At 42.7% G+C, this 13413-nt stretch overlaps 1 protein-coding gene across 1 annotated transcript; it reads left to right on the plus strand.

Annotated features, from left to right (window-relative positions):
* Positions 1 to 6291: 6291 nt before the first annotated feature.
* LOC134286719 (uncharacterized) lies at positions 6292 to 11692 on the plus strand. Its single transcript, XM_062848380.1, has 3 exons — positions 6292 to 6515; positions 6801 to 8592; positions 8963 to 11692. The coding sequence occupies exons 1-3, from the start codon at positions 6292 to 6294 to the stop codon at positions 11690 to 11692; spliced, it is 4746 nt and encodes a 1581-aa protein (XP_062704364.1).
* The last annotated feature ends 1721 nt before the right edge of the window (positions 11693 to 13413 follow it).

Raw genomic sequence — 13413 nt, forward strand, 5'->3', positions numbered from 1 at the left:
CACTTTTATATTTGGCCATGTCAAGCGGTTTTCTGCTTATCGGGTTTCGACTGTTTTGATATAGAACTTTGGGAGATGGCTTAGCAGTCTTGGAGGAAATTGAAAACTAGTTGTTTAAATCTTTCCCGACGTTTCGATCCGTTTGGGATCTTTTTCAAGGGTTCGGGAAAGATTGAAACAACTAGTTTTCAATTTCCTCCAAGACTGCTGAGCCATCTCCCAAAGTTCCATGTCAAGCGGGGCATCCAGAACCGGTTCCGGACACTACCGGTTCAGATATGTTTTGAGAATATTTTCCTGCTTCTGTTCATCAAAATAACAAAAATGCCACTATTTGATATGTCGCATGCATGGGTTTGGTTAATTTTTATACTTGGCCACTTCCGAAGGGACATCTGGAACCGGTTCCGGAGCACTACCGGTTCCGATATGGTTTTAAAATGCTTTCCTGTTCACTGTTCAACAGATTATCTGAAAAGCCGCGGTTTGATATGTCGCATGCATTATTTTGATTTAATTTTATATTTGGCCGCTTCCGGCGGACACCTGGAACCGGTTCCGAAACACAACCAGTTCAGATATGGTATGAGAATATTTTCCTGTTCATCAGGATATCAAAAAAGTCACTATTTGATATGTCGCATGCATGGGTTTGGTTAACTTTTATTCTTGGCCACCTCCGCACAGTGGCTGATTTCGTCATTTTAGCGCGCTTAATTAATAACTTTTTAACTATGACGTTTAGCGTCATGGTGTCTTCGAGAAAGTTTTTCGCTATAATAAGGAGCTTCTTTTGAACTATAGTAAAATATGATCAATCCCCCTAAAAGTGAGATAGAAAATTTAGTTTTTGCATTTTTTAAGATACAAGGTTGGTGTCTTCACAAAAGTTGTAGATAATGTTATTTGGAGCAACTTTGTCAAAGACGCCAAGTTTGTAACTCCGTTACTTTTTAAGGTACGTTACGTTTTTTATCATCAGCCCCTTGAAAAGGGTTTTTGCGCAATAACTTTCGAAGGATTGATTCTACATTTTTCTGATGTTCTACAAAGTTATAGATAATGGTAAAACACATAACTTCGCCGAACACGACATCCTTCTAATTTCAAAAATAAAATAGTTATAACGGTTTTTATAGTTTTTTGGGCCATATTTCAAGCATATATAACCTAGCTATAGGCAATTATATGCAAATTTCCTTTCAAGCATGTGAATTTACAAGTAATTGCCTCTCTGAGAAAGCCAAAAGCATCAAACTGTAAGAAACTGTAAGATGGTTTTTGTACAGAAACTTTCAACCATCTATGTTACTTTTATATGGGATTTATTCATATCTTCAACATATTTATTTGACAGTTCATGGCAGCTTGCATTTTTATTGTTATTGTACGTGTGTGTGAATATATAGAATGGATTGTGATGCATTCTGGAGCATTCATGAAGTACGTTACACGAAAACTTATCATCTATTTATATTTTCTTACTAACTCACAGTGCTGCATGTAGTCCACGAAAAGAGCGAATGAAGTCCCATTTTTTTTCTCAAATTCTAAACTTGCGCGTGACATATTTTGTGAAGGCTCTCTCTAGTACATGTCTACAATAGTTATAGCTAATTATAAATCTTATTGTACTTTACAGTAAGGTGCTGTTTAATCGTGATCTGACAAAAAAAGTAACACTTTATGCGTTCTTTTCGTGGACTACGTGCAGCACTGCCAGTTAGTCAGAAAATAGAAGTAGATAGTAAGTTTTCATGTAACGTACTTCATGAATGTTGCAGAATGCACCACAATCCTTTCTATATATTCACACACTTACAATAACAATACAAATGCAAGCTGGAATGAACTCTCAAAAAAATATGGTGAAGATACGGATAAATCCCATATAAAAGTAGCATAGATGGTTGAAAGTTTCTGTACAAAAACCATCTTACAGTCTCTTACAGTTTGATGGTTTTGGCATTCTAAGAGAGGCAATTACTTGTATATTTACATGTGTAAAAGGAAATTTGCATATAATTGCCTATAGCTAGTTTATATATGCTTGAAATATGCCCCAAAAAACTACAAAAACCGTAATAACTATTTTATTTTTGAAATTAGCAGGATGTCGTGTTCGGCAAAGTTATGTGTTTTACCATTATCTATAACTTTGTAGAACATCAGAAAAATGTAGGATCAATCCTTCGAAAGTTATTGCGCAAAAACCCTTTTCAAGGGGCTGATGATAAAAAACGTAACGTATCTTGAAAAGTAACGGAATTACAAACTTGGCGTCTTTGACAAAGTTGCTCCAAATAACATTATCTACAATTTTTGTGAAGACACCAACCTTGTATCTTGAAAAATGCAAAAAATAACTTTTCTATCTCACTTTTAGGGGGATTGATCATTTCTTACAATAGTTCAAAAGAAGCTCCTTATTATAGCGAAAAACTTTCTCGAAGACACCATGATGCTAAACGTCATAGTTTAAAAGTTATTAATTAAGCGCGCTAAAATGACGAAATCAGCCACTGTGCTCCGGCGGGACATCTGCAACCGGTTCCGGAACACTACCGGTTCCAATATGGTCTGAGAATGTTTTCCTGTTTACTGTTCATCAGGTTATCGAAAAAGCCGCAGTTTGATATGTCGCATGCATGGGTTTAGTCCACTTTTATGTTTGGCCACTTCCGGCTAGACACCCGGAACCGGTTCCGGGACACTACCGGTTCAGATATGGCCTAGACTATTTTTCTGCTTACTGTTCATCAAGTTATCGAAAATGCCATAGTTTAATGTGTCGCATGGATGGGTTTGTAGCGTTTTCATATCTGGGCCCTTCCTGGGGTACCGTTCCGGAACACCTAAATGGCCATATCTCCGGAACGGCTGGACCGATCCGAACCATTTTCAATAAGAAACAATGGGACCAGATTCCGCGTCGAATGAACCGTCGATCATTAAAATCGGTTGAGGTTTACTGCCAAAAAGTGATGTGAGTTTTTTTGTCCACACACACACATACGCACACACATACACACATACACACACACACACACACACACATACACACACACAGACATCACCTCAATTCGTCGAGCTGAGTCGATTGGTATATGTGATTCGACCCTCCGAGCTTTCTATCAAAGAGTCGTTTTTGGAGTGAACATATAGCCTTTCCAGTACACTTAGTGTACGAGAAAGGCAAAAAGAATTGGGGTAAAAAATTTAATTTGGACATGCACGGCGATGTATGCCTTGTTCGGGAGAGCTAATAATAGTAGATTCTTCTCAATATCGATTATTCGATCAAATAGACCCTATTCTGATAACTTACGTTTAAAATACGCTTAACAATTAAGAATTTCATCAAAATGATCGAAAATGTAACGACTCACTTGAAGTGCAAATTTTCGGTAATACCAATCCGTGTGGTCAAATTATGAAATTCAAATAACTCAACGTACATATGTACAGATGGGTAAATTATTGGTCAAATTGGGAAAAAATCCACAGCTCAGGTGAGATTTGAACTCACGACCCTTATTCGCTAGACAAGTGCTTTACCAACTAAGCTACCGAGCCAATTAATGACCCGGCAACTTAGTTGTCATAAGGTTCAATTCTAATCTCATCGATCTATATCATCTTCCCCTAAACCGCAAATATAACCATCTCTGTTGTACATATGTACGAAGAGCGAAAGCGATTTGTTTATTGTTTGAAACTGTTTGCCTATCGTACAGGCAACGCTTCCTCAACCACTTGTAGAGGAAGAACAATGCTACCTGGAAGGCGATCAAACGCGTCGTTCGCATTCTATTTGATACGACGGGTAACTACGTAGAGGTAGATGCTCGAAAACGACTCACTTGAAGTGCAAATTTTCGGTAATACCAATCCGTGTGGTCAAATTATGAAATTCAAATAACTCAACGTACATATGTACAGATGGGTAAATTATTGGTCAAATTGGGAAAAAATCCACAGCTCAGGTGAGATTTGAACTCACGACCCTTATTCGCTAGACAAGTGCTTTACCAACTAAGCTACCGAGCCAATTAATGACCCGGCAACTTAGTTGTCATAAGGTTCAATTCTAATCTCATCGATCTATATCATCTTCCCCTAAACCGCAAATATAACCATCTCTGTTGTACATATGTACGAAGAGCGAAAGCGATTTGTTTATTGTTTGAAACTGTTTGCCTATCGTACAGGCAACGCTTCCTCAACCACTTGTAGAGGAAGAACAATGCTACCTGGAAGGCGATCAAACGCGTCGTTCGCATTCTATTTGATACGACGGGCAAACAGTTTCAAACAATAAACAAATCGCTTTCGCTCTTCGTACATATGTACAACAGAGATGGTTATATTTGCGGTTTAGGGGAAGATGATATAGATCGATGAGATTAGAATTGAACCTTATGACAACTAAGTTGCCGGGTCATTAATTGGCTCGGTAGCTTAGTTGGTAAAGCACTTGTCTAGCGAATAAGGGTCGTGAGTTCAAATCTCACCTGAGCTGTGGATTTTTTCCCAATTTGACCAATAATTTACCCATCTGTACATATGTACGTTGAGTTATTTGAATTTCGAAAATGTAAATTATTTCACTAAAACCCCTCAAATGCACAGGTATGCAAAACGACATACACTTCATATCCACATACAATATTCACCTCATAATGGTTGAATTAATAATTGTAAGAAATTTTAAAGCCTTTTTGCAATAAAAAATTTTCAATAAAGAAGCATTAGGCAGCCAATCTCTTAACATTCATCTAGAACGCTTAAAATAGGACGTGTCCAAAATTACATAGCATGGTTTCTACTGTAAATATATTTTGGTCATCTGACGAACTACATGGGGATGCAGTGCGATTGCATACTTGGAGGCGTATTCTGTGCGTCTGGCGAATTTCCTCGATTTTAACAAAAACTGTAATAGTTATCAAAATAGATGCCTGTTAAACGAAGAAATTTGAATATTTGTAAGAAAATATTTGTTAATTTATACTACTTTTATGATTTTACAGTTGTTGGAGACACCCTAAACAGTTTTTATAGCCGGTGCTAACGGCAACGCTACCAACTGGACTCAGCCTTTGTAAAATTTCTACGACTTTGTTATAGAAGACTATGGTGAACAATACTATTATAAAACTAGAAGAAGTTGGCCTTTTGCCATGAGAAATTAGTCTGTAATTTGATAGCCATGTGAAGAGACGTGTTGAGGAAGAATTTTAAGCTTAGACTAAATAAATTAATGTTAAGTTAGTACGTCAATTTGAATAAAGTTAATTCCGTAGTATGTGGTTTTAGTGAATAAAAAGGTGTATTTGTGCTAACTAAACCGACTGGTAGTGGCAGTGAATTGACCCCAACCGAAACCCAATTCCCAAGGCATAGGAATCGGATCCTAGGCACCCAGGATCGACCAACCAGGACAAATTCCGGCTTATAATCCCAAGCTATCGATCAGTTGGTCCTTCGAACCGGATCCGTTGGTCGAAGGCACCGAAAAGGAGGAAACCAATTCGCCATTCCAATTCCCCAATTGATTCACTGCCCAACCACTGGAGAGCGCCATTTTGGATATTGGCGTCGGAGCACGTCACCTCCCATCATCCGATCACCGAAATCAACGTAGTACACTTACCCAAGGCATATTTTTCATTGAAAATCGGTGAGTGCAATTCCAAGGTTCTACATCCAAAAATCCAGTACTGCTCGTGGTCTTTGTGTGACACAGGTTATCTTCGACGTCGTCATTGTCCTTCGTCATCCCATTCATCATCACACTGAGGCACATCACTACACTTGGCAACCATCTTCCATCAACCAACACTACCGGTGACTGCGTACCCGAATAAAAAAGGTTCATCTCTGCTTACCTTGGAAGGAAGGCTAACAGCTTGAAAACACCATATCTATCCGGAGGCATACTACTCGTTCGTCCGGCCTAATCGTTGCGAGTTGACCACTGGCTCTGCTGTTGTTCGAGGATCATCTCTAGTTAAAAATACAAGGCTCATATCCAAGAGCCAGCAGGTAATTAACGCTCCAACGATATCACTCCCCAAACTGTGCTACTTTGGTCTCATTTTTTGAGGTACACTGCATTGATCGTCCGGCCTAATCGTTGCGAAGCGACCGTCCGCTCTGCTGTTGTTCGAGGAGCATCTCTAATTGAAATACAAGGCTCAATCCCAAGAGCCAGCAGGTAATTGGCGCTCCAACGTTATCACTGTCCCAAATTGAGCTACTTTGGTCTCACTTTTCGAGGTACACAACATGCCCAGCAAATCGAAAACGTCGCTGAAGGTACTGCAGTCGCGGCTACGAGGTCTCCAAACATCGTTCGACAATATGTGCAAATTTATGGATGACTACACCGAAGATACGAAGCTAACCGAGGTTAAAGTGCGACTGGAGAAACTGGACATACTCTGGGACAGGATCAACCAGAGTACCGAAGAGATAGAGGCCCACGAAGATTCGACAGCCGAGGAAGAATCGTTCGTTAAGGATCGGGTAGACTTCGAGAATCGATTTTATCAACTGAAATCGTTTCTCTTGGACACAATCAGGGAGAATTCCGATGAAACTGTGCTCAATCCAATTGCTCGCTCTCACGATAACACTCATTCCGCACCCAACCCCCACGTTAGGCTACCCCAAATAACACTCCCCAAATTCAGTGGCAAAATTGATGAATGGCAGACATTTCGCGATTTATACACTTCTCTGATACACTGGCAACCTGACCTACCAGATATCGAAAAATTTCATTACCTCCGTAGTCAACTAGAAGGTGAAGCGTTAGCTGTTATCGATTCGCTCCCACTCACCAGGGCGAACTATAATGTTGCTTGGGATCTGATCTGCACTCGCTATTCCAATTCCAAAATCCTTCGTAAACGTCAGGTTCAAGCGCTGTTCGAACTACCGGTGGTTAAGAAGGAATCGGCAACAGAACTACACACCCTTTTGGAATCCTATGAGAAGATCGTGAAGTCGTTGGATCAGGCAACCCCCCAGGCGACGGAGTTCAAGGATCTGTTACTGCTGCATCTACTAAGCTCTCGACTCGATGGTGCAACAAGAAGGAGCTGGGAGGAACATTCTTCTACCAAGGACGTCGATACGGTAAGGGACCTAACCAATTTTCTGCAGCGGCGAATTCAGATCCTGGAGGCACTTCCCACTCGACCGGTTGAGCAGAGAATAGAAGCTGGTTCGTCGAAATTTCCAAGGAAACCCAATGTGGTGAAGGTCTGCAATACCACTCTCCAACCATCGGCTCCACTCAAATGTGTCGCTTGTTCGGATAGTCATTTGCTCTACCAGTGCTCGCAATTTCTAAAACTACCTGTTTCCGAGAGGGACGGACTACTGCGTTCGCACTCGTTGTGCCGAAACTGCTTTCGGCGTGGTCATCAGGCTCGGGATTGTCACTCGAAGTTCACTTGTAGGCAATGCAAGGGCAAGCACCATACACTTGTTTGCTTCAAGGGGAAGGTTGAAGAGAGAAGGTCAAACCACACCGGCGAATCTGGTCCGACCACTACCGCAGCACAACCAACCGAAGAGGTAACCAACACCAAAGTGGTTAACGTGGCAACCACTAACGTAGTATCTTGCAATTCTGCGTCAGGATCGTCGACGGGTGTTTTATTGCTTACGGCGATGGTTCTTTTGGAGGATGATAGAGGTCAAACCGTACGTGCGCGGGCACTTTTGGATAGCGCAGCGGAATGCAACCTTATCACCAAACGTATGAGGAAACAGCTGGTAGTCAAGGAGGATTCCAGCATGGTCGAAGTTGTAGGCATTCATGGTACATCTAACAAGGTTCATGGCAAGGTCACGGTGACTGTTCGGTCTTGTATTTCCAATTTCGCCCAGGGTATGGAATTTTATGTGTTGCCCAAACTTTCTGCTCAACCAGGAATAGCGTCCGTTGACCCCAAAAATTGGAACCTACCAGCTGGCATTGAATTAGCGGACCCACACTTTCTCAAGTCTGAACCGATCGATCTGGTGATAGGAGCAGAGTTCTTTTTCGATGTGTTCGTTACCGGTCGGCGCATAAGTCTGGGTGAACATTTGCCTCTTTTAGTCGATTCTGTTTTCGGATGGATAGCTACAGGCCGATACCCAATAGATGGTCCAATTACCTCTGTGTTATGCGATGTAGCAACTTCGAGTCGACTAGAAAAGATGATTGAGAAGTTTTGGGAGTATGAGGAGGTTGGTTTGGGGAACAACATGTCACCGGATGAAGCCAAATGTGAGGAGTATTTCCAACGGACAACCCAAAGACAAGCATCAGGAAGGTATATGGTATCGCTACCAGGAAATGAAGAAATGATGCGCAACCTAGGAGATTCTAAGGCGACCGCCGAAAGGAGGTTTCTTCAAATCGAACGACGATTGAACCGAGAACCATCGTTACGGGAACAGTATGTGTCCTTCATGGAGGAATACGAGACACTAGGGCATATGTCACGAGTCACCCACGACGAGGAAGGAGTAAATCGGTGCTACCTCCCACATCACCCAGTCGTTAAGGAAGGAAGCACTACTACACGAGTGAGAGTGGTGTTTGATGCTTCTGCTAGAACATCCACTGGGCTCTCACTAAACGATTGCTTGCAGTCGGGCCCAGTCATCCAAAGAGATTTACGGTCGATTATTCTCCGGAGCCGTTTCCGCCCAATTATGCTGGTAGCCGACATTGAAAAAATGTTTCGGCAGGTAGATGTTTGCCAAGCAGACAGACGGCTTCAATCTATCCTTTGTTGTTAAAGGTTGATCGGGTGACGAACGCCAAAGGATAGATTGAAGCCGTCTGTCTGCTTGGCGTTCGTCACCCGATCAACCTTTAACAACATACGAACTGGAAACAGTGACATATGGTACCAAACCCGCCCCATTTCTTGCGACGAGAACCCTAGTACAGCTTGCGACCGACGAGGCCGAGCGATTCCCACTGGCATCGGTAGCTGTCAAAAACGACTTTTATATGGATGATGCTATAACCGGGGCGAATGATCCTGCGACCGCTAAGGAACTACGGATTCAATTGGTGGAAATGCTCGACAGCGGTGGATTCAAGCTCCGAAAGTTCGCGTCCAACTGTGCAACGGTTTTGGAAGGCATACCCAGCGAAGACCTTTCAATCCAAGCGGCGGATGGAATCTACTTGGACCCGGATCCCATGGTTAAAACGTTAGGACTCATCTGGATTCCTCCAACGGATGTTTTCCGCTTCAATTTCAAGGCCCCACCCCTCTCAGATACCCCACTCACAAAACAGAAAATTTTCTCGATCATTGCTACTTTGTTTGATCCTCTTGGATTTGTAGGACCAGTGATTACCCAAGCCAAAATCATTATGCAACTTTCGTGGCAGCTGTTGGACGACAAGGGGCAAAGGCTTGCTTGGGATTCACCTTTGCCACAAAGGGTCGAGCAAGAATTCAGAAAATTCTACGAACACATTCCCCTACTCAACGATTTGCGTATCGAACGATTGGTAATAATTCCCCTAGCTGTGCGAACCCAATTGCACATATTTTCGGATGCTTCGGAAAAGGCCCTCGGAGCGTGTGTGTACGTCAGAACAGAAGACTCCTCGGGACGAATCAAGGTGGCCCTATTATTGTCGAAGTCTAGGATAGCACCACTCAAAACACAAACCATCCCAAGGCTTGAATTACGTGCTGCAACATTAGCTGCCGAAATGTTTTCCCAGGTCACAGAGGCGATCGATACTGCTTTCGATGTTTTCTTCTGGACGGATTCAGAGATAGTTCTTCGTTGGTGCGCTGCAACTCCATCGACTTGGACGACATTTGTTGCGAATCGTGTCGCCAAGATACAACGACTGACTGAAAATTGCTGCTGGAGTCATGTGCCTGGAGAGAAGAACCCTGCGGATCTCATTTCTCGTGGGATCCCACCAGAAGAAATATTGGACAACCGTCTGTGGTGGGACGTTGAGTGGCTGCACACAACCATGGAGCATTGGCCGAAGCAAAAGGAGTTCTCGGCGACCGGATTAGCGGAGGAAAGACGGCAGGTGGTTTTATCATCAACATCATCGAATCCAAGTTTCATCGAAGAACACATAGCACGATTCTCAACCTACACTACTATGATTCGTCAAACTGCTTGGTGTCGTCGATACCTACGCAACCTACGAGAGGAGGCAGGCAAACGCAAGGTCGGACCGTTGACCATAGAGGAACTGCTACAAGCCGAATCGAAAATTATACAGCGGGTACAAGAGGAGGTCTTCGGCAGAGAGCTAAAAGCCATTAGCAAGGGAGAGAGTGTACCACGACAATCGCCCCTTCGCTGGTATTGCCCATTTGTCGCGCCTGATGGTCTGTTGCGGGTAGGGGGGAGACTTGGGAAGTCGGGAGAGTGTGAGGATGCGAAGCACCCAATTGTGCTACCAGCTCGTCATAGCCTAACAAAACTAATAATTCGGCATTATCATTTGAAACTGTTGCACGCCGGACCGCAACTCATATTGAGCACAGTTCGGCTTCGATTTTGGCCTCTTGGGGGACGTAATGTAGCGAGACAGGTCTGCCACGAATGTATGCGTTGCTATCGGACGAAGCCGGCAACTATTCGTCAATTTATGGCCGAGCTACCTACACCGAGAGTGGTTCCAGCAAAACCGTTTTCGACGACAGGGGTCGATTACTTCGGCCCGATCTACGTGCGACCCGGATACCGAAGAGCTGCAGTGAAGGCGTATGTGGCAGTATTTGTATGCTTCTCCACGAAGGCGGTACACCTGGAGTTAGCCACCGATCTTTCGACGCCCTGCTTCATCCAAGCATTGCGCCGATTTATTTCACGTCGCGGAAAGTGTGCCCAATTGTTCTCCGACAACGGCACAAATTTTGTTGGAGCTAGGAACGCCATGGAGAAACTCCTACAGAACCTACGGTCCAAGGAGCACAACGAAACAGTAGCGAAGTGGTGTACAGATGAAGGAATGCAGTGGAGTTTTATACCGCCCGGCGCCCCCCACTTCGGCGGTTTGTGGGAGAGTGCCGTACGATCGACGAAGGTGCACCTACTGAAGGTACTAGGTGACACAGCGGTTTCGTATGAGGATATGACGACCCTCCTAGCCCAGGTGGAGTGTTGTTTAAACTCAAGGCCCTTAACACCCCTTTCTGATGACCCGGAGGACTTGGAGGCCTTGACCCCAGGGCATTTTTTGGTCACTACATCACTGCAAGCGTTACTGGAAGAGAATTTGACCAATATATCACCAGGGAGACTACAACACCGAGAGCTGATTCAACAGTGTCTGCAATTTTACTGGAAGCGTTGGAGGTCCGAATATTTAACCCAACTGCAGGCCCGGACCAAATGGTGGCAACCGCCCCAGGAAATCAAGACCGGGAGTCTGGTGGTGATCCGTGATGATAATCAGCCACCAACACGCTGGAGAATGGCCCGTATTCATGCCGTACATCCGGGGGATGACAACGTCGTGAGAGTCGTCACACTCAAGACAGCCGACGGCTTCATTAAAAGACCGGTCACCAAAATTTGTATCCTGCCGGTGGCCAATCCAGCCGAAACAGAAGCAGCAGATCCGAAGGAAACTACTGAAACTCCGGCTGTTTCAGGGGAGGGGAGGATGTTGGAGACACCCTAAACAGTTTTTATAGCCGGTGCTAACGGCAACGCTACCAACTGGACTCAGCCTTTGTAAAATTTCTACGACTTTGTTATAGAAGACTATGGTGAACAATACTATTATAAAACTAGAAGAAGTTGGCCTTTTGCCATGAGAAATTAGTATGTAATTTGATAGCCATGTGAAGAGACGTGTTGAGGAAGAATTTTAAGCTTAGACTAAATAAATTAATGTTAAGTTAGTACGTCAATTTGAATAAAGTTAATTCCGTAGTATGTGGTTTTAGTGAATAAAAAGGTGTATTTGTGCTAACTAAACCGACTGGTAGTGGCAGTGAATTGACCCCAACCGAAACCCAATTCCCAAGGCATAGGAATCGGATCCTAGGCACCCAGGATCGACCAACCAGGACAAATTCCGGCTTATAATCCCAAGCTATCGATCAACAGTATTCATAGCTAAATTTTTAAAATAATGGCCCTGTCCAAATTATGTATACCTGAGGGTGTCCAAAACATATATTCGGTGTCTAAAATGCAATTCTAACAGGCGATTGGAAAACGTGATTTTTTCAGCCTAAAATGCTTCGGTTAAGGTTTTACTCACCAGGAATGCAAAGTACAGTCATATTATAAGCGTTTAAGTAACTTTGAAAACTATCCAATTGGGTTCTAAGGAATTTAAGGGACAATGTTTCCAACGTTGTCCTCAGCCTGTCCAAAATACATGAATTACCCTATCGTGAGCGCTGTAGTGAGAGACTTTCATTTTTCATCCTATGCAGTGGATAATCATGATCGCAGAGGCAGATAAAAATATCCGCGGAAATTGACCCATTATTGTAGTTTTCATTATTCATCAACTTATAATAATTTTCATCACTTAAAGTGAATTTTACAATCAGATTGTTATATAAAACAATTAAAAGGAGTTTTTTTGTTCATCCATTTCTGTTTTCTCGTCCTTTTCATTCTTCTTTTCCTGCTCCTTATCCCTCTTCTGGCGCATCGTTCGGCAGGGCCGACGCCTTGCTGATCGGCCATTCGGTGGCTGTCCGGCTGACTCCTCCGGCCATGGCGGCAATATTTGCTGCGGGTAGCCGCAACACGGGCATTACTGCTTCTTGGACAACGGCGCCATTGCGAGTTTCAATGATAAGAATATAAAATAAAAATAATGAATGTGTTATTTTTGTATGAAAATCGATTCATATTATGAAATGATTGCTTCTTGAGTGATCCATAATTGTGCTATGAGTGTACCTTTTGTTTTGGAATGAACTTTTAACGTGAATCAATTGTGTGAATATATTTGAAGAATTTTTGAAGGTTTTATGACAATTGTGACAGATTTTACATAAAAATATCGACTTTTTTGGATGTGTATTAAATCTCGGTTAAATACTGCCTTTCAAAAAATCGCCTTCCAGCAACGCCTTGTACATCAGATGACTAACAAAACACTTTTATTTATTCATGGTTGGCTTATTGAACAAAGCTTTGAGTTAAAATTGTGGTTAGCATATAAGTTTAATTTAATTTAAGCATATATTTGCGAAAGTAATACGATTTTTGAAGAAATTGTATACCTTTAGGCGTTTAATGTGGGTCATTCTGTAACTTACTAAATCAAGTAAATTACTTTAAACATACTCGCCATTACCCAGCTAATACAAAGTCTTATATGATGTTGAATAGGATGCTAAAGTGGAGGCCATATGCGTACATGCTTCCATTTAA

Source organism: Aedes albopictus, chromosome 2, assembly GCF_035046485.1.
Source record: "Aedes albopictus strain Foshan chromosome 2, AalbF5, whole genome shotgun sequence".
Lineage (NCBI taxonomy): Eukaryota > Metazoa > Arthropoda > Insecta > Diptera > Culicidae > Aedes > Aedes albopictus.

What these genes read in the sequence shown, in the direction of transcription:
- LOC134286719 (XM_062848380.1), top strand. Translation starts at nt 6,292, where the DNA reads ATGCCCAGCAAATCGAAAACGTCGCTGAAGGTACTGCAGTCGCGGCTA. An exon ending in TCGACAGCCGAGGAAGAATC is followed by an intron (nt 6,516 to 6,800) that starts GTTCGTTAAGGA and finishes TTACCTCCGTAG; the next exon opens with TCAACTAGAAGGTGAAGCGT. An exon ending in AAGGAAGCACTACTACACGA is followed by an intron (nt 8,593 to 8,962) that starts GTGAGAGTGGTG and finishes ACCCTAGTACAG; the next exon opens with CTTGCGACCGACGAGGCCGA.